Source organism: Hakea prostrata, chromosome 8, assembly GCF_041222555.1.
Source record: "Hakea prostrata isolate BN-2017 chromosome 8, UWA_Hpros_2, whole genome shotgun sequence".
Lineage (NCBI taxonomy): Eukaryota > Viridiplantae > Streptophyta > Magnoliopsida > Proteales > Proteaceae > Hakea > Hakea prostrata.
This window is the reverse complement of record NC_142607.1, coordinates 29,527,543-29,548,519: the sequence shown is the minus strand read 5'-3', so window position 1 is coordinate 29,548,519 and position 20,977 is coordinate 29,527,543. Positions and strand designations below refer to the sequence as shown.

Here is a 20,977-nt window from a genome sequence, read left to right as displayed (position 1 = left end):
TTGTATATGATACACTCATAATGATATAATGTTTCTTTTCACTATCTTTCAATAAAAGATGACACCATATTCCGAAAATATAGAAACAAAGGAATTCTGCTATCAAACTACTAAAATAGCCTAAAAGTTAGAAATTGTTTCAGTCATGCGCATTTAATGCGCAGGACTGTCAAGCCGAATTTCAGATCTTGACAGTCAAGCAAGGTCCCTAAAAGTCCCGAGTTCTAAGTGATTTTTTTTTTTAATCAAATAAAATGGAAGAAATATAAATCTCTATTTTAATACATAAGAAAAAACTAACGATACTGCAGGATATAAATTTTGGTACACCAGTATTATCTACATTTATTCAATACAATATGATACGATATAGTAAGCCTTCCATGTCGATAAATGAAATGACATGAAGTGACACCCACACCTTAAAAGTCTCCACCAACAACTAATAGATTTTGGAGTGGAGCGACCACCAATCTTTCCGACGGAGAAAGTTAAATTCAGTGCAACCCTAACCATCAATCAGATGGCCCAGACAGATCAGTCGGCATTATCACACCGGTGAAGACAACACGAGTTCGTAGTGAGATCCTCAGGTACAGTAAATATTGATAGATGTTCTGTCTTACTACACACATAAAGGTGGGGGGGACCTCGGAAGTGTTAATTAAGCACATGAACCTTATTTGTCCTTTCTCCTCACAGGGCAAGTGGCTTCTGTCAATTGATGATAATAATAGTATGGCTGTTTCTGGAATCCATCAATCCCTGGATTTTGTAACATCCCCAGACAACTACATGAGATTTGGGATCTTCATCTCCTTTTCTTTCTTTCAAGCTTTTGTCAAGTGAAGCTGCCTTTCAAGGCTTTAGGTTTTATCAACCCTCTCTCTCCACCCTCTCTGGGCCCCCAAAAACACAATATTGTCAAGTTTGGTCCACAAAGAAACATCTCAGCTGCGGCCGAAAACAAGAGTAAAAACCACCTCTCACATGCTGTTTCATGCCACAAACACATGCCAAGTTCTTGTGCAAGTAGCAATTCAGAACAGAGAACTTCACGGAAAAGAAGCAGGGGAAGAGATGGAAGGGAAGCAAGAAAGGAAGAAAATAATTCATGGAAATGAGACTTTGCATTTACTACCCAGAATGAATAATTGTTCCCAAACCTAGCTTTTGTGAGAGGTCAATCTCCCTCTCGTTGAATATAAACTGTATTAGCCACTAGACACTAATCTGAATCAGAACTAGTACATTTTGAATTCTGAAAGGGGGCATCTGCGCTAATCAAAACGAAGTGCCATGCCACCAAACCCTAAAACATCAAAAAAAAAATGCTTATTCTACGGCTCATCTTATATATGTTACAGATACTCTAAAAGAAGAAAAAAAAAAAAAGAGAGAGATTCCTCTTCTACCAGCTAAAAATTCACACAGGGTGTTGGGTGGACACTTCAAATCAATTAAACCACTAATACAACTATCAGGCAGAATGGTTAAATGTTACATTGCAAGGGATATACCTAACACGACTACACTGTTTCAATTTGGCAAGGGCTGCTTGTGTCTTCTGCAGCCGAAGATCCACATAAACTGCAGTCAGGATAGCCCGTGGATTATTGGGCGCCTGGTACAAAGCTTCTGTAGCAAACCGATGAGCTTGCTGAAGATCACCCTGCATTGCGGACATAGATGCAAGATTTACATAAAGGGCTCCACGTGCCTCTTCAGGCTTCAGGAACATGATCCCTTGAGAATTTTCTGCTGACAGAAAACTGGCAGCAATGGAACCACCATTTAACTCTTCACCATCTCCACCTCCTTCAACTTGCCACTTTTTATCTTCTTCACTGAAAGGCAACTCCACATTCCCATCTGTGACATAAACTGACAAATGCTCAGCAGCTTCCACTGCCTCATTCAGGTGGCACAGTGCCTCAGCTGCATAAATATGACCTAAAAAGACATATATCTTAGAACATTCTGGAATCTTCAAAAGTAAATCAGTGGCTGATAGTGCTTTCAATGGATTTTTCAAATTTAACTCTACATATGCCAGGTCAGCTAAAATAGCCTGCTTGATCCAGTGATTTTCCCTTCTGCACATATCCTCATAAGCAACCACAGAACTTTGTAGGGTGTTACTCAGGCCGACTCCCCTAATGTCTTTTGCATCCCCATTTGCATTGGCTGAGGCAGAAACTACTGTGACATTGGATGCCTTTGAATCCCCAACCAATGAATTTTTGCTGTTCAAGTTCTTGATAAATCCAAATTGACTTGAGCCATCTCCCTCTGTGGCAGAATTGGGTGATCCATCATTCAAGTACTTCAACTCCAAATTGTTCAATAGATGCAAGGCATTGAGAAGACATTGTCGAGCAAAGGGCATCGAAAGCCTATGTTGGCCATTGCCACCCAACAATCCATCCTCCTCTCTTGCAGGATCCAAATATCCATTTCTTGAGATCCCATCTTCCACAAGAAGTTTCCTCCATACCCCTTTTCCAACAACGTGGACTCTAACTTCCTCCCCATTGCTTGAAGTCCCATCAGATTTCAGAAGCCCCTGCTCAAGTGCCAACAGACAGCATTCAGCAAATCTGATCCACAATAAGGGTCGATCGTAGAAAACTGAACTGGCCTTTTGAAAACAGCGAGCAGCAATTATTGGTTTCCCACCGGTCAAGTGTTGCAAGCCACAGTTGTAGACAATATGGAGGGACTTATCCTGGGAGAAAGTCAAAAGCTTTAAGGGTTTCTCTGATCGAAGAGATGAACTACTTCTCAGTGCCTTAGAAAAGAGAACGGTTGACATCTGATGATCCCGTAGTCGATGATAGATGCAACCAAGATTGTTGTTGAATATGCTTGCAGTACCAGGCTCCGTCTTATTAATCGACGTCATCAAGAGCTTAATAGCTTTGCGGTGATTACCCCGAGCATACTCTAGTTGGGCCTTCAAAAGCAATGCCATGGAAGAATCTCTACCACGTGCAATGTTCATAGCTAGCTTAACTTCACGCTTTGTTGCTTTCAGATTCTGAGTGAGAAGCAGTTGTCGCACCTTGTAGAGATGCAGCTTGAGCTTCAGATCAACAGCAGGAGCAGGCCTATCAGTGGAGGATCTCAAAAGATCGCTTGACGGAAGGCCAGATGGCCTGGTCAAGTTTTGTCCCCCACTGTCTAGTGTTGACAAAAGGGATTCAAGTGCCTCATCTGATATGGTTCTAGTTAGAGGATTTTCAGATGAATTTGCATTGGCTGAGTCGGAAGTAGAAGCATCAACAGGAACTGAATTGCCTGGTGCAGATTGAGGTCTTGCTGCAGCATTTGATGATTGATGTTGATTGGTGCTTCCACTGTCACTTTGACCAATCATATAGCCGACACCAAAAGCTTTTTCCAGATACTGAATAACATCCTGAGAACATCAAATCAAAATAAGAAACTAAGACTGGTACAAGGAAAAGGAAAACCTATAAAGACCAAGTCTACAAGCACTGAGGCACTGCCTTAGAAGAAGATGCATGGATCAGTACATTTGTGAAAGGAAAAAGAACAGAATTATTTTCAGAATGAGAACATAAAACTAGCCAAATGGGATTAAGAAACTGTAAATCAAAATAATACACCAAAACTAATAACTACCTAGATAAAGAATATAAAGGTTTAGCAATCACAAGAAAAATCACATTCCAAGCCCCCATACTAGCACACCGCATGGTGACAAAAGCAGTATGAAACAAAACAGCCAAAAAATACTATGAAACACATAAAGTTCATCACTCAGGAACATGGTTTGAGACCTCGCGAGATCTCAGCAATCTCGCTTTTTTCAAATGGCGAGACAAGATGAAGGGTGAGACGAGATAAAGGGCATGATTCCCATAAATTGCTGGAAATCTCGCATAGCTTGCTATATCTCACCATATCTCTCCCCAAATCTCACCGTATCTCGCCGGAACTCTCAATTTTCGCCCCACCTTTTTTTGCTGATTTCAGCTAGATTTTCACTTGCAACTATTCTTAGCACATCTACAACACCCAAAAAAGATAAATTATTCCATGTTTGTCTTACAAACTTATGAGTTAAGACTTGTATAGAACTTCTAATGGTTGTAAAATTTTACTATTCTATTCTCGAGGGTCAAGATTGTGATACTCATATTGGGGGAATTCTAATGACATTTAAGTTATTTGATGTATTAGGTACACTTGCTTTTCATTCATACGCCTTAAAGTTTCTTATATTAAATGTTGTATAACATTGCATTCCCCAATCCTGCAACATTTTAGTTTGACACTTAGGGTCGACTTAGAACTCATACTTAGGTTGTTATCCCACAATCCAAGGCCACCAATGTGTTTAGAAGGCCTAAATTAAGCTAACTACCACGTTTGAGCCCAACCTAGACCCTAAAACCCACCAAGATAGGCCATCGAGTTGGCCCAAAAAGAAGACCATATCTCGACCGAGATCTCGCCAACTCGGTCGAGATCACAATTTTTTGAAGGGGCAGGATGCCTGGCGAGAGCGAATTCTTGAAGCACGCTCAGGAAATTAAGGGTAAAATACCCAGGAGGACCCTTACCAATTGAGTACCAGAAAATGACTCGCATTGTAATTTTGGAAGGACCATAATCAATTTTGATCAAGACAGTTTTGAGCAAGAAATGTTGGACCCAATATTTCCATCTACTTGACATTTCATACCCAAAAAGGCTACTACAAAGTGACAAAATAAAGGCATTTCCTGAAAACCGTGAGTTGTATACATGTTATTCCAAGCCAAACGTGCCTTTACAAAGTTTAGCATTCATGGAATACCAAATTCTGCAACATTGCACAAAGATGTGGCAATTTCAACCTCCGCCAAATAGAGAAGGATGATCTGATCGGGCACATGTCAGGCTTCAGACTCTGATTCAACCATATACCCCTCATATGCTGGCGTACATACCATGTATGTTCATGCAAGAATCCTGTTAGGCCAATTTATACTGTGCACTCTCCTAGTTCCCGAAATTTTCAAAACCCTATTATGCCACTTGATAATTCAGTTTGTGCTGAAACTTGGGCTCTTTCAGGTATCACTTTTCATTCTCGTTTTCCAACAATTTTTACATTCTTGTGTGTTTGGTATCCCTTTTGAAAATTATTTTTTTTAAAGGAATAGAGAAACAGCAGAATCCATAACAGACTAGCAGCCTATAATATATTATGGACAAAAATTCAATTGGTCATTTTTGCAGTGGTTTTAATGAGCATCTGCTCATTTCCCGTAGCTAAGGATAAAGATGTCATTTGCCCTTTAACTAAAAACACAAATCCGTCCAAGTCGGATAGCTCTTGTCTCTCCAGTCTTACAAGTTTTCTTTCAAAAACTAAATATTGGAAAGCATGGACATTCATGATTTTCTCTCTCATCACTCCAATCTTCTTTCCCAAGTCTGGCATCTATCAATTACACAATTTACCGATTGACAAGAATTAAAGGCTACTGTTTTTTCTGTAAAAACTGGCTGCTTCATAAAGAGATACATCATGGGAGAGATGTTGAGGGAGAAAATATGGAAAAGGAGAAGAGAAATACCAAGTGAGAACAAAGATGAGGAAGAAGAGACCCCACGTGGGTATAGAATTTGACACCAACCATTGCCATTCTTGGGAATCGCTGGTCATGCTATGGAACACAGATCAGGAAAGTCTAGGAATATCATCAAAATCATCATCGGTAGCAAGCAAGAGAAGCTGCATGAGCAGCAATTAGGCTAGAGACCAAAAACCAGGCCAGAATGACGGGAAATACCCCCCATCCCAAACTGGGGGTCAAAATACCGAACTGTTTCGGTGAATTCGTACTATGCTTGTAAGCATGGATCGACAACTCAATCTCAGTGGCCATCTGAATGAGCCAAAAAAGCGAGATCAAATCAAATCTCAGCGCGATCTTGTCGGGTTGGAGGGACAGATTCTTGCCATCTTGACCCAACCCAGAGGCCCATCTTGTTGACTTTTAAGTGTCTTTTGGGTTGAAAATTACAGTTCAGCCTATGTTACGCCTTCTAAAAACATTGGCTGCCTCAAATTGATGAAAAAAAAGTAGTAAACGTGAGTTCCATTTTGACTCTAGGTTTGAAACCACCGAGCTGAAGAAGTGAAAAATGATATAACCAGGATTGTCAACCATATGGCAATGCAGAATTTGGGCCTGAATCAGAACCCAAGTGGTGGCCCTAGAGGGTGGCCAAGCCCTATTGGGAGAAAAAGGGTCATTTTCCCACCCACTTTGGAGTCCAAAATGGTCCTGAAAATTCCAGATTAATTTTAGGAGTGGGGATCTGCTTTTTGTTTTTCAATTGAACAAGCAGCGAGAATCCTAGTCTAGTTAGGAGTCCTAGATGGAACCCCATTATAAAGTTGGTTGTTTTATCTTGAAAGTTTTACTTGTTTAGGAACTATTCAAAGCAAGAGTCCTTTTCCTAGTTTTGTTTTAAAGTTGAATTGGATTAAAAAGAGGAGTTCTAATTCAAATAGAATCCCTTAGTTGAGTACAAGTCGGAAGTATAGATATAAGGCTATAAATAAGCCCACTCAGTTGTAACAAATCACACTTAATTGAAATTAATAAAAGATTTTGTTTGGACACAGAGAGTTGTGGGATCCAAGAAGGATCCCCATGATTCAGAGTTTATAATTTCAGCAAAATTCCAGCTTTGTTCCCCCTTCAAGCCTGCAGCAGCTCCTGAAGACCATCAAATACAGTAGTTGATCACTTCCAGCACCTCCCTAATCAAGTCCAATCCCCAACCTTCCCTACCCTAATTCCCCTCCCCATCCCTGTGCAGAGTGCAGACCATCCTTGCCCCCTCTTCCCTCCTTGTGGCAGCAGTCCCCCACCCCTAAAACCCTAACCTTCCCCTTCATCCCATCCCCTACCCTAGGGTCGCACCTTTCTTCCCCCTCTTTTCATTCCTCAAACTCCATCACAACCCCTATCCCTCTTTAGTTTTGTAAGAAACCTGCAAATTGATCTTCATCCTTTAAACCGTAAAAACCTAATTAATTCAAATCCTATATTTCCTTAACCATTCACCCAAAACCCAACCCCTTTTAGGATAACCTTATCCTACCCCCTCTCTACCTTCGACCTTAACCCTAACCCTATCCTAGAAACCCTAGAAAATACAAAACCCTAATTTTGGGAATCCCAATTTTGAGGAGCAATTCTGCAATTATAAATCTGTTAAAACAGAATTGTTTCTTCAATCTTCAGACCCAAACCTAGCTTGGCGGAACCCTAATTCATTCCCCCACTTAACTCTAGACTTCCCTATTCATAGTAGCTCCAAGGTTTGGAAGTCAAACCAACCTTTGCCACAGGATATTTGGTGCATTCTTGGCTTCTGTCTACTGTTTTCTGACATAGAATAGCAGGATTTTAACCCTAAATTGCCTGCTGGTTCTTAGGAAAGATCTTATAACTGGCCCTCTATTCCTGGGTTACATCAGAAGATGCAGACTTACAAAACATAATGATGTAGATGTCAAGCTGTTTGGCAAGAAATATGTTAGAAGAGTTCAAAAGAATAGGGCTGGTTCAACCTCCTTGGGCCATATAGCTGCACACCTAGGCTCTAGAAGAGCCAAAACACTGTTCACGTGCAGAGTGACGTGAACAGTGTCACAGCTTTGTTTTGGGATCTTAAAAGAGAAGATTGTGAAAGCTTTGATGGGTCCCACTGGCATTTAAAGATTTGGAAGATTGAAAACTATATTACGTGTTATTTAGTTTCTATTTTAGTAGTTCCTATTTCCTAAGTGCCTAAAGTTAGTTTCTATTTTATTATTCATGCAAGTGGTTGATTTACAAAGACTAAACTCTGATTTTTAATTATAATAAGTTGTTATTTCTTTGGTTGCTAAGAATATCGGCTAGATCAGCAAAACATTTTCAGCTCATAGTTTCTATATTTTATGCAACTTTGGAGAGCTAGTAATAGAACCCTATAAATATGGAATACTTCGTTGCACCCCATACTAATGAAATCGATTATTGAAGCTATGCTTGCATTAGTTAGTGTTGTTTTTTTTTTTTCCTCCTTTAAGTGGTAAGAAGGGTGAGGACCTTGCTGTTGAGCTAAATACCTAGAGGTGAGGACGTTGCTGTTGCAAGCTGAACCACCTCTATCCCTTTTCTTTCTATTTTCCCTATTTCTTCTATTCTTTTCTTGTTGCTGCTGCATGAACTATTGTTGTCCTCCAATCAAATCCGGATCTAGTCTCTATAATCTGATTTGGCCATACCACTTAGACTTCCTATTTTGTCTTAGTTCTGATTTTTTCTGTTCGCGTGTTTAATTGGGGCTAAGTCGTCCTTGATCCTAGTGTTACATTACATAAAAGTCCACATGATTTACTAAATATATATGAATGCATTAAGGTTCAGACACACACAACTATGATATATTGTGCATCATACATGTTAATCTTCAACATCAATGTCTAAATTAGAAAGTCCACATGACAAGATTGGCATAGTTATAATTTACACAACAGTACAAGACTTCAAACACTAAGCAACTCCTAAAACTCCTGCTCCAGCAACAGCAACACCTTTCTTGGGATTTGGTCGAAAACCTCTTCAATCTTTGTTATAGATGTTGTAGGAGTGTCGTTTATGAGGTCTAGACATTCTGGCCAAAAATAGGTTTTCCAACAAGGCAGATAATTAAGAGAATGATAGGACTGAAATTTCATACATCTTCGATCTTTGTTGGAGATGTTGTAGGAGTGGAACTTGACGAGGAGATTTCATAAAGCAATTATTTTAGGTGAGACAAGTAGGAATTAAAACCAAGTTAGAATCATGGTTTTGGAATCAAAAGGCTTTAAATAAGTAGAACGAAGACAGAATATCTAGTGTGTAGCTTTGGATGTCATTGAACAGATGATGAAATGGTGAAACTTGACGAGGAGATTCCACAAAGCGATTATTTTAGGTACATTATTTCAATCAATAAAAATAAATAAAAATAAAAAGGTGACAATAAAGGATGTTGTTTCCTAAATATTAAAATAGGATGGGTGAAGTGGAGAAATGCATCCAAAGTTTTGTGTTCGATGTTTTTTTTTTAAAGCTCAAAGGAAAATTTTACAAAAGCGTTGTACAACAAGCTACAATGTATGTTTCAAAGTGTTGGACTGTTAAGAAGCATCATAAAGACAAACTTAGTATAACTGAAATCAGAATGGTAAGATTGATGAGTGGCAAAACTAAAAAGTTAGAAGGATAAGGAAAGGAATGATCGTGTTAGAGCTGATCTAGAAGTAGCTCCAACAAATGATAAGGTACAAGAAGTGAGGTGGTACAACCAAGTCCCAAAGAAGGCCTTTAATGCCCTTGTACAAAGAAGTGATTTATTCCAACTCGAAGGGACAAGAAGAGCAAGGGCAGCCCATTGATATCTTAGGAGAAGTGGTGTGAAAGGATATACATGGCTTATGCCTTCTTTCTAGTCTGGTATCTGTTGAAGTTTGGGTTGTTACTGTTCACGTAAACAGTAACATGAACAGTGTTATGCCATTATTCGTTGTTTCTTTTTTAGATATGCTACTCTTTCTAATGTAGGAATCTTGCTACACAAGATTTGGTAGTTTCTAGAAAGCATAGTTCCTATTTTCTATTAGTTACTAATTTAAAAACTTTCCTTTTTTAGTACTCTCTATTTTGGACAGATTTTAGGAGTTAGTTTTACTAGAAAATTGTGTCCATAAGTAGTACTCTTTATTTCCTTTTTTAGCGGGCAAGATGGCTTGCTTCTCAAATTGTAATCTAGACTATTGATATCTATAAATAAGAGGCTGCGATTCTAGGAGTACTAAACTAGAAGCACACGTTTGTGGGATTCCTATCAATTCTTCTTTCTTCTCTTTTCTTCTTCTCAGTTCTTCCTGTGCACTGATTTGCTTCATTAAACTTTATTTTCTAACAGTATCAAATAAAGTTGATTGAAAGGCAAGGATCCATGTAGCCAACCCCATTTAGTTGGGGTAAGGTTTGTACATATGTTAATGTATAACACTTTATACTTGAATAAATTAGTATACTATTTGTGTGAAATCCAACCCAATCCCTAACTGGAAATCCATTTGTTTGTAGGTCCGAAGACCCAAAGTGAAGGTAAAAGGCAATTGTAGGCCATCTCAGTGGAAGACATGGTGTTTGACCCACAACCCATGGAGATTGATGATGGAGTTCCCTATATGGAAACCTTACCTGATTTGGAGAAGAAACTGCATATTGATGATCAAGAACTTGGTTGATGGACTTGAGCCCTAGTTTGACATATTTTGGAAGGTCCCTCAATGCTAGGTAAGTCACTTGATTGAGTTGGGAGAAGTCCCTTTGGAATTTTGAGGTTTCGAGCTTCAAAACCCTGTTTTTGGCCTTCTTGTCAAATGTTGGTTGATCACCTTAGTCGATCAATTGACCAACCAACCATAAGCGACCAACAGTGACAGGGGCTGTTTTGTAAAACACTGATTTTAGGGTTTTGATGCTCTTTATATTAGAACTTTGTGGTAATCAGCCCCATTATGTTCCTAAGTCTCTAAAGAACGTGAGAAGCCTCTCTCAAGCACTCACATTGGAATTTTGGAAGAGCATCATCAAAGCCTCAAAGCTTTTTCAGCAAATCTTCTTCCTTAAGGTTGGTATTCACTCCTACTCTCACTTGATCTACTCTCCTATTGAATTTTTCTATTCTCTATGATTAGGAGGATGATTTTATATCATTCTCATGACTGATCCTCCAATCTCTGTTGTTCTAGAGTGGATCTCCATACACTATATGATTTTGTGAATCTCCACGTGATAATTTCGAAGGGAAATCAAGTGTGATTTTCATGATTGAATATCCATTCTAAGTTTTTGATTTCTAAAGCATGCTAGATTCATTCCCATGATGATTTTTGACTATTATCTACCGTTATTTTCTTTCTAGAGTGAATTCTCATTTTCTTTAGCCTTTCCATAGAATTCACGGATTGATTTCGACAAAACCTAGTTTTTGAATAATTTAAAATTCTACTCTAATGATCATTGTTGATACCTAATCTATGCTAAATAATCTTAGTTTATTGTTTTAGAGTTTCCCTTAAAATTTCGGAGTGTTTCGAATCCCAGAAGTTGAGTTTCGGATAAAAAAATTAGGGATTATGTCCGTACAAAACTAGCCTGGTCGATCAGCCTAACAGACCAAGCCTAACCGACCAACAGAGTCAGTGACAGCAAGGTTTGCCCTGTTCTGATCCGTTTCACTTCCAATCTCGAGGGTTTGTTCCTAGTGCTTAACCTATGTTTGTTTAGGGTTTATTTGCTAACTTTGGACCTTTCCTCATCCTTTTCTCTGGAGTTTTTCGAGATCAACTAAGGTAAGGACATTTGTTCCCAATTAACCTAAAATACAAGATTGTTTGTATTTAATTTGAATTGTATGATTATACTATTGTTTTCACAACTAACTTATAGTTACATTGCTGTTGTAAGTACTATAACTACAATAGGACTTAATCATGTGATTCACTTGTTATTTTGATTGTAAATGATTGGTTATTTCCCTATGTAAATGATTTATCGGTTGTGGTTATGAATGATTGATTTGGAATGTGTATGCCTAAGTTGTAATTAGGGAATGGAGAATGTTCTTTTGACATTTCAGTCTTTGGACACCAGTGGAGGTGGTATGGGACAATTTCCTATGATGCCCCTTAACTCTTTCCCTGATTATTGGTTGACATACCGAGGGCTTGTCTATCAATGTTTGGCTAGATTTACCCCGTTATATCAGACCCGATTTGGAAGGGAATTGAGACCGAGTGACCTGTGGCAGCAATGGGGATTTGTGAGCGCTCAAGACCGGTAACCAACCCGTGAGAGGGCATAAATCACATTGCGGGGGCCATTCATTGGTAGGGTTGCAGTAGAAGACTTGGGCTTATAGGAGCTTAAGACCGATAGCCAAGTCGTGAAGGACATGAGAGCTTCCCGTTTACTATTTGTGGATGACCAATAGGGTTAATGGGCTCGTAGTCCGAGTTGGTTGTAGCCATAGGATACGATGACTCTAGTGGCAAGGATACTGAAAAAGATCGCAAGAGGCGAGGAATGAAAGGATTTAACCTTGACTTGATATAACTAGGTAGGTGACTTGCATTGGGCTAAGATTTTCCCTGACATGCGCCAATACTCCGACCAATGGTGATGTGAGAGAGCGGTGACCTAAACCCCAGCCATGGAATGTCCAAGAGGGGTGCAGGACCCAAGTACAACCGGAGAACGCAAAATACCGAGATGGTTGAGGGAGAGTGATTTGAGACTTACCCAGAGGAGTATGACACTATGACTTAAAGCATGTCTGCCACTAGAGATCAGCATACATAGAATTAGAAACATACTTGCATGACTGTCTCATATCATATTGCATCTTGTATGTCTTGCTATCATGTTATATGTGCTATTGTGGAGTAAATTGTCTTACTGAGTTTTTTTGAACTCATCCTTTTTGGAACAATGTTGTTAGATCTTTCTACAAGTACTGATGACTATGAGGACCAATACTACAAAGCCCAAGCAGATGACTCGTATTGTACCCAAGGTGCTAGCAATTATGACTACGACTGTGAAAACTACCCAGACAAAGCTGGAGCTTTTCAAGATTAGTCCGACTCTAGTACTGGTGTGTCGGCGATGGGACATCGAAGGTTTTACATTTAGACATACATTTTATAGATTTGAAGAGACATTAGTTTAGCTAAGTTAACTTCTTTTCCTTTCATTTTGGAATCGGTTGTAATTTCTTTTCAAGTTTTGATATACTTTTCCGTTGCTTTTGTAGAGTGATTTTCCGCTACACTCTACACTTGATTTATTCTTTTGGTATCATTTTCTGCACTCTGATTGAATCGTAATCTCTTTTGAATCTTTAATTGATTATTCCTTTATAATACTTAAACATTGATTTAGTCCTATTCTTGATTGTATTAATGTGAATGTGGGAGGTTGATTTCCTCAAACTGATCTTTGGAGCTGTGGATCACACACTCGAGTATGCCAGATAGGTATCGGCTAGGTGGATGTGACAATTTGAGTTGGCTAGAGCTCAAGCGCATAAAGGAGCAGCAGCACCTGGTGGAGCTATGGTGGAGGAGGTGGAGCAAGTGGAGGTGGTTCTGGTGCTGGTGGAGCAAGAGTTGAAAGAGTTGCTTAGTGTTGCACTCATGGTGTAAGTGTGAAACCATAGTTGTTAAGGCGTCGCCTAGGCGACCGAGCACCTCAATTGGCGTCGACTTATTTTCAGGCATGGAAGAAAATTCGATCGAAATGGTCGAAGTTTCGATCGAAATGCTTGCAAAAATCCAACTCGAAACGAAATTTAGTAGAAGGCATGAAAAGTATCCATTTCGTTTTGTATCTACCGAAACCGAAATTTCGGTCGATACGAGTCGAAATTTCGGCCCGATACCATATCGGGCCGAAACGACACTTGCATAGGCTTTAAAATACCCAAAATCGAGCTCATTTTCGACCTACCGTCAGTTTCGACTGTTTCGAGCGATATCGCCCAGGAGATTTCGACCTGATTTTGCATTTTTTGCTCATTTCTCTTGCTTTCATCCCATTCTACACCTAATTTCTAATATTCCATTTCCTTCAAACACTTGATTTGCTCCTCCATTTGTGCATTTTCTCAAATCTTGCAAGGTGAGTAACCAACTTCCTCATTTTTTATTTTTGTTTCATTTGTGCCTTAAATAATGTTAGATTGCTTCCAAATTTAAATATGTTTACTTTAGAGTGATGATCTATGAATTTGTAGTCTCAAAATTATTTTTTGATTCTTCCTACTATTTTTTTATTTTCTGTTATTAAAAATTATTTACTAAATTATGTATATTGTTAAAAATGTTTATGTATAGTCCATGTATAAGCTTCAAATGGATGTATGTGAGAATTGAGACACCATATTGCTGTGATGGTGTTGAATTAATTTTTTTTTCTGTTAATTATGTAATTTTACTGTATTTAATATATATTTATATAATTAAAAATATATTTAAATATTAAAAAAATAATTAATTTCTGTTTTAAATTTAAAAATAGGAGAGTATTAGTGGAAGCATGTATGCAATTTTTTGAGCATGTTGTGGATATTTTTAAGATAGTTAGTGTGTATTTTATATATTTTAAAATTATTTATATATTAAAAAATACTTATATAGTTATACATATTTTTTTTTATATTTAAAAATAGGAGGTTATTATTAGAAGCATGTATGTCATTTTTGGAGCATATTGTGGAGCTTTTCAAGATACTTAGTGTGTGTTTCTTGTATCAGGCACTCTATTTTAAAGATGTCAGACATAGCTTGGGATCATGGGAGGCCACTGACAGCTGATAAGAGGAAGAGTGAGTGTAATTACTGCAAGAAACAAATAGGAGGAGGTGGGGCCACTAGATTGAAGGTGCATCTAGCTGGTGGCAACAGGGGATGTAGCAGGGTGCCCAAAGGTGCCGTCAGAAGGTCAAGAAGGCAATGGCCTCATATATTAGTGGTGGAAAGCAAAAGAGGAAAGAGAAGAGAACACAAAGAGGCATGAGTTCGAGGATGCTTGCTTAGATGACCTTCCAGATCCTGAGGGTTATGGTAGGGATGAGCCAGAGACGTGTGACCCCGATCCAGAGGCCGATCAGGTGAGGAGGGCGATGATGATGAGTAGGGAGCAACAGAGGATTGATGACATCCAGGAGGCAACAGAGGGGTCAGGGGTTGTGGGTCCTCTAGAGAGCCAGTAGGTATGGGAGGCATTGGTGGCTCCCAAGTCCCTATGAGGAGGTCTCAGAGTGTCAGGCAGGAGACTCCTATCCCACGGGCCCCTACAAGGGATCGAGCTTCCTCAGCACATCCTACAGATCCGGATCTTGAGATTCTTCGCAATGATCCGGCCCTATTTGCGAGGCCTGAGCATAAACAGAGAAAGTTGAAGCACTTATGGGGGAGTGTGAAGGAGAAAGTGGGGATGGCTTTCTCCAAATGGGCACATTACCATAGTGTTCCAGCAAATACAGCTAAGGGGCCCTACTATAGAGATATGATTGAGCTGATAGGCAGGGCTGGGAGTGGTGTACCGGGCCCCACTCCATATGAGATATATAATGTGTATTTGCCTAAGCATAAAGAGGACATAAATGAATACATTAAGGGATTAAAGCCCATGTGGAATCATTATGGAGTGACTATGATGGCTGATGGTTGGACTGGTCCCACTAGAAAGTCCATCATCAATTTCATGTTGAATTGTGATGGGAGGATAGTGTTCCTCAAGTCAGTAGATGCATCCGGTGAAAAGAAGGATGCAAAATACATTTACAAATTACTGAAGCAAGTGGTGAAGGAGGTTGGAGTTTGGGAAAATGTAGTTCAAATTGTGACTGATAATGGCTCCAACTACAAGAAAGCTAGGTTGGAGATGCAAGAGGACTCCAGGTATCTAAAGTTTAAACATATAATATTAATTTTCATTTGCAAATACATATATTTACATTACACATATACATGTACACTTTATAACTTTGTATTGATGGCTTGATGCCTTGATGGATGGACAGATATAGGCTCTTTTGGACTCCTTGTGCTGCTCACTGCATTGACTTAATGTTGAAGGAGATTGGAAAGGTCAAGCTTGTGAAGAATACCGTGGACCAAGCTCGACATGTTAGCACCTTCATATATAACCACACCTATGCATTAAGGATGATAAGGGACAAGTGTCAGGGTGAGTTAGTGAGGACAGGCATAACCAGATTTGCTACTAATTGGATAGCACTGCAGAGCTTTGAGAGTAGGAAGACTGGCCTTAGGAGTATGTTTGCATCAGAGGAGTGGTTTAATTGGGAGGGTTCTTCATCAGTGGGAGGAAGGAGAGCTCAGTTGACTATCCTTGATGAGAGTTTCTGGCACAATGTGAGGATAGTAGTGAAGATGCTTGAGCCTGTGGTGAATGTGTTGAGGATGGTAGATCAACAAAGAAAACCTACTCTAGCACACATATTTGCTGCAGTAGATAGGATGAAGCGACAAGTTGCTCGAGTCCACCCATGCGGCAACAAGAAAGTCCTTCAAATCATCAACGGTAGATGGGAGTCTATGTTGCAAGCATCCACTCGCATAAGGCTGGTGAGTTGTTAAGTTGTTAAGTACTTAAGTGACTTAAGAATTTAATTTAATTTTCATTATGTTATCACACCATTAAGCATTAACTATTCCCTTTTATGACATACTTTTTCTTACACAGCATACTATTTAAATCCCAAGTACCATTACATGGACAATCTTGGGATGAGGCAAGATTTGATGGATGTTGTCCAAACCGTAGTGGAGAAGTTCGAACCGGAACAACTAAACAAGCAATCATCCTTATGGAGGTGAGATAGTGATTAGAATCATTTGATATTCACAATTCGTAGTTTTATACTAAGTCATTAACCTAGTAACTACTAACTAGTTATTGTTTTTTCTCTTTATATATTAGATAAAGGATTTTAGGGATGCCACTAGGAGCTTCGGTCGTGCTGTGGCCGTATCAGAACGGGAAACCGCCCCTGCGAGTAAGTTCATTCATTTATTTCATTATACATTTAATTATTATATTCTCTCTTTAATTTAGTTATTTAAGTATTAAAATGACTTGGAGTCTATGTTTGTTGCAGCTGAGTGGTGGTTGCAATTTGGACGTGATTCACACAACTTAAGTAGGATTGCAAGCAAAGTGCTCTCCCAAACATGTTCTGCCACTGGTTGTGAGCGAAATTGGAGCACCTTCAGCCTCATTCACTCGAAGAGGCGCAACCGATTGGGTGTGAAGCTTCTAGAGGACCTTGTCTACCTACACTATAATATGAGACTGAGAGAGGATCATATTAGACAGGGGATGGACAGAGAGAGCACCAATATCGAGTTGGCCGACATATTTGAGATGGATGATGATGATAACCCAGTAGTTAACTGGATCAGGGATAGTGGAGACGGATTGCTGGATGAGGATGGAGGTCTTCCTAATAGTCAGATTGCAGAGGAGATGGGGGCTAATGTGGGGGACTTCATGGCTCAGGAGGGGAGGCCACATGCAGAGCCCGCCCGTCCCTTCGTGCCACACCCTAGTGCAGCCACCCAGAGTGAGGATTTGATTTTCTGGTCCGACACATAGGATGAGGTGACTCAGGCCTCCGGCGATGACGACGATGGTGGTGATGATGACGGTGATGGTGATGATGGGGATGAGGAGGGTGTGGGACCTCGTGATCAGGATTCAGCTGATCCTAGGGAGAGACCACCACCACCTGCTGGACGTGAGAGTCAAGGGGGGGAGGACGACCACCGAGATTCACAGGAGAGAGTCGGTTCACCCACGCGACACGGGATTCGGACCATACCGGAGCCGCATCTCGAGGCAAAAATGTTTCCTCTACATATTCGAGGAAGGGGAAGGGGAGACAAGCATGGCTGGAGCACGGAGAGGACACGCCATTATATGGGTCCTACCGTCCATCCGATGCCGAGAGCTTGGTGGGATCTATGAGATCGATGAGCATTGATGATGCTAGAGACTCCTCCACCTCCGGAGGATCCGGATGGCATAGGCCTGCAGAGTCCCTCATATGATACCGTCGTGGAGAGTATTGGTTCTACCGAGTCGACTTATGGTTATGGTCCTTATGGTTATGGACCATATGGTGTCCCTCCCGGCTATCGATTCGGGGTCAAGCCGATCACCCACGACCGGAGCCTTATGGTTATGGAGCGGCCTATGGAGCTTATGGTGTCCCTCCCACCGTCGATTATCGGAGTCGCCCACCGCAACCTTATCGGTATCCTTATCCTTCTCCTAGTCCCGAGAGCCAAGGGGTGGTGGTCTTTCATTTGTTGAGCGAGATCTTCCACACTATTCCACAGCCCACAAGGCCCACCACCACCAGTTCCTTTGGAGATTCACAACTTCCCACCATTAGGGAATCTTATGCATGTGGATGAGGCCACATACAGAGGTGCAGTTTTTGACTATGTCCAAAACTATATGGGGCGGGGGCAAACATCATGGGAGTTATATTGTCATTTGTATGGGGTGCAGACGGAAGAGGGAGACCTTGAGGCTTGAATAGAATAGACTTGTAAGTTGTAAGTTGTAACTTGTAAGTAATAACAATAAAGCTTCTTCTCTGATTCATGTACTATATAATTGGAATGTTGGATGTTACATTTTTAGTAGTTTTTTAGTAAACTAGTAGTTATTATAGTGTTTATTATGCTTGAAATAGCTAGTATGCAAAAATCCAAATCAATTTGAGTGCATTTGAGGCTCGAAATTGAGTCTTCAAGAATCAAGAAAACAGTATCCAGTTTTGGTCGAAATTTCGACCGAAACCTCGAAATTTCGACCTTTTCCAAGGTCGAAATGTTCATTTCGAATGAATTTTTTACCTTGTTTTCAGGCACCTCGGACGCCTTGTACCCCTAGGCATCTACTTTTCTTTTCTTTTTTAAATAACATGAAAGATGCCAAATCAAAGGCATATATTGAATTATGTAAAATATCTATTGGTTGGAACCTATATGCATATCTATAATGACGCTACATGTGATCAAAATAAAAAATAAAAATAAAAAATCGAAAGAGAATAACAAGTCAAGCCCTTGACTCGAGTCTCACACTCTCACTCTAATCCCTAATCTCTTTCTCTCTTCCTCTCTTCTTCTCTTCCATTCCCGCGACAACACTCCAGCAAGCAACGGCCAATAAGCCAGCGACAGGTGAGTCAAGCAACTTCTACTCTTCCTTTCTTCCCACGACAACACTCCGGCAAGTGCAGTGAGCCAGCAAGGCAGCAACAGGCGACTTCTTCTCTTCCTTTCTTCCCACAACATTCCGGCAAGTGCAGCCGACATACGACGAGGCAGCAGCAGGTAAGTTCTTCTACTTCCTCCGGCTTCTTTCGTCTTCTTTTTCCTTTTATATTTTTTATTCTAAATATGTTTGTACAAACCATTTGCAGCAGCGATGGTCTGAACTTGCAGCGACTCTCCGGCGAAGAGAATAACGTCCCTCGAACCATCTCAAGTTGCAGCGGCACTCCGGTAGCTGCTTCTACCCTCCGGCGACTTCTTTTTCCTTCTTTTTTTTTCTTCTAAAAAATTCTGGTACAAAACTGTTGCAGCGGCAAGAGCGCCGGTAGTCTAAAATTGCAGCGGCAGTGCAGCACTCCGAATAACATCACTCGAACCATCTCAAGTTGCAGCGGCACTACAGTAGGTGCTTCCTCTCTCTGGCGACTTCTTTTTCCTTTTCTCCCCCCCCCCCCTAAAAATGTCTGTTCACCGTCTTCTCAGGCAACGGGCGATGGTATGTCTCTTGATTCTTTTTTTTTTTAACTCGATTATGTTATCTGTCTTCTGTAACCCAGAATATTGCCATTGGTTTCTGCATTTGATAAGGCAGCAGCACAATTCAAGGCTGCCAACGACTAATTGAGCCATGAACGCATACTTCTTTCCCTGAGATTCATTTTTGTTATAATTCCGGCCATTTATGTTAAACTTCCCCTATTTCGGTATTTCCCCATGATTTTATTTAAATTTTGAATCTTTAAATCTAGAAGCCTATATCTCATTTTGAAATCTGTTTTGATTCCGGCCATTCTCTTTGTTTATTTTCTCTTGCCTGGTAGATTCTTTTAGCTTATTTCTTTTAGACAAGAAACATATAATACATGTATTTCTGTGGGTATGCAATTATTTTAAAAAAAAGATCCAAACTAGGGGTTGTTTTGTTTATCCATTATCAGAATTGATTCTAGCAATAGAATTTGTTTAATTGGCTTTGTGGTATCATTATTATTGTTGTTAATATTGTTTTTAATTTCGGTTGTTGTCTATGTTTTATGTTTTTTATTTGTAGATATTTCTGGGTTATTTGCAATGGCCTCAACTGATAATCCAGCGGTTTTAATAGATGGGGGTGAAGCTAGTTATGATCCAGCCAAAAGACCCAAAGAGAAAGGCCAAGTCAAATGACCCAAGGTGGAAATATGGGTATTGGCCAAATGTAGCTAATAAGAATACAGTCAGGTGCACTTTGTGCAACAAAGACCTTAAAGGAGGAATTAGAAGATTGAAGCAACATCTAGTGGGTGGATATGGGGATGTTGTCAAGTGCACCAAGACCACTGCAACAATTGCTCAAGAAATGAATTCAGTGTTGCTGAAAAATGAAAAGAGAGCAGTTGTTACTGATTGGGATAATGAGTATGATGATATTCAACAAGTAATTGGAGAAGGAGAACAACATCCTACTCCTGCCTCTACTGAAGGAGTGACATTACCTAGTGTTGGGTCTAAGGTGTTCTCCAAAAACCAAGCTATGGGACTGCATAAAAGAGATTGAAAAATGCCCTCAATAAGGCACTAGTAAGGGGTCCTATGGATATGCATGTTAGACACACTCCTGAAAAAGTTTTTGATGAAAGGAGAGCAAAGGGTGCTACTCAAACAATAATCTTGAATAGAATGAGATCTGCGGAAGAAAAGAAGCGAGTGGATAACTACATCGCTGATTGGATGTATCAATGTAGCATTTCATTCAATGCAGTTAAAGCTAAAAGCTTTAAGCTTTAAGGTGATGATCGAGTCTGTTACACAATATAGTTCTGGGTATAAGCCCCCAAATTACCATGAAGTGAAGGTGCCTTTATTGAAGAATGTGAAAGAAGAACGATGGAGATGAGGAAAAGTTATGAAAGGTATTGGAAGATGTATGGATGCACAGTCATGTTTTATGGGTGGACTGACAAAAAGGGCAGGCACCTCATCAATTTTCTTGTCAATTGTCCAGAGGGAACATTCTCCCTTGGTTCTATGGAT

The 20,977-nt window shown here is 40.0% G+C and overlaps 1 protein-coding gene across 1 annotated transcript in view; it reads right to left on the bottom strand.

Moving 5' to 3' along the window:
• Window positions 1–487: 487 nt before the first annotated feature.
• The window catches only part of LOC149007514 (uncharacterized), a 54,150-nt gene continuing 33,660 nt past the window's right edge, over window positions 488–20,977 (bottom strand). Inside the window, exon 6 of the mRNA XM_089166052.1 lies at window positions 488–3,421. Coding sequence (XP_089022178.1) covers window positions 1,481–3,421 — 1,941 coding nt within the window. The 3' untranslated portion in view covers window positions 488–1,480. The remainder of the gene's footprint in view (window positions 3,422–20,977) is intronic.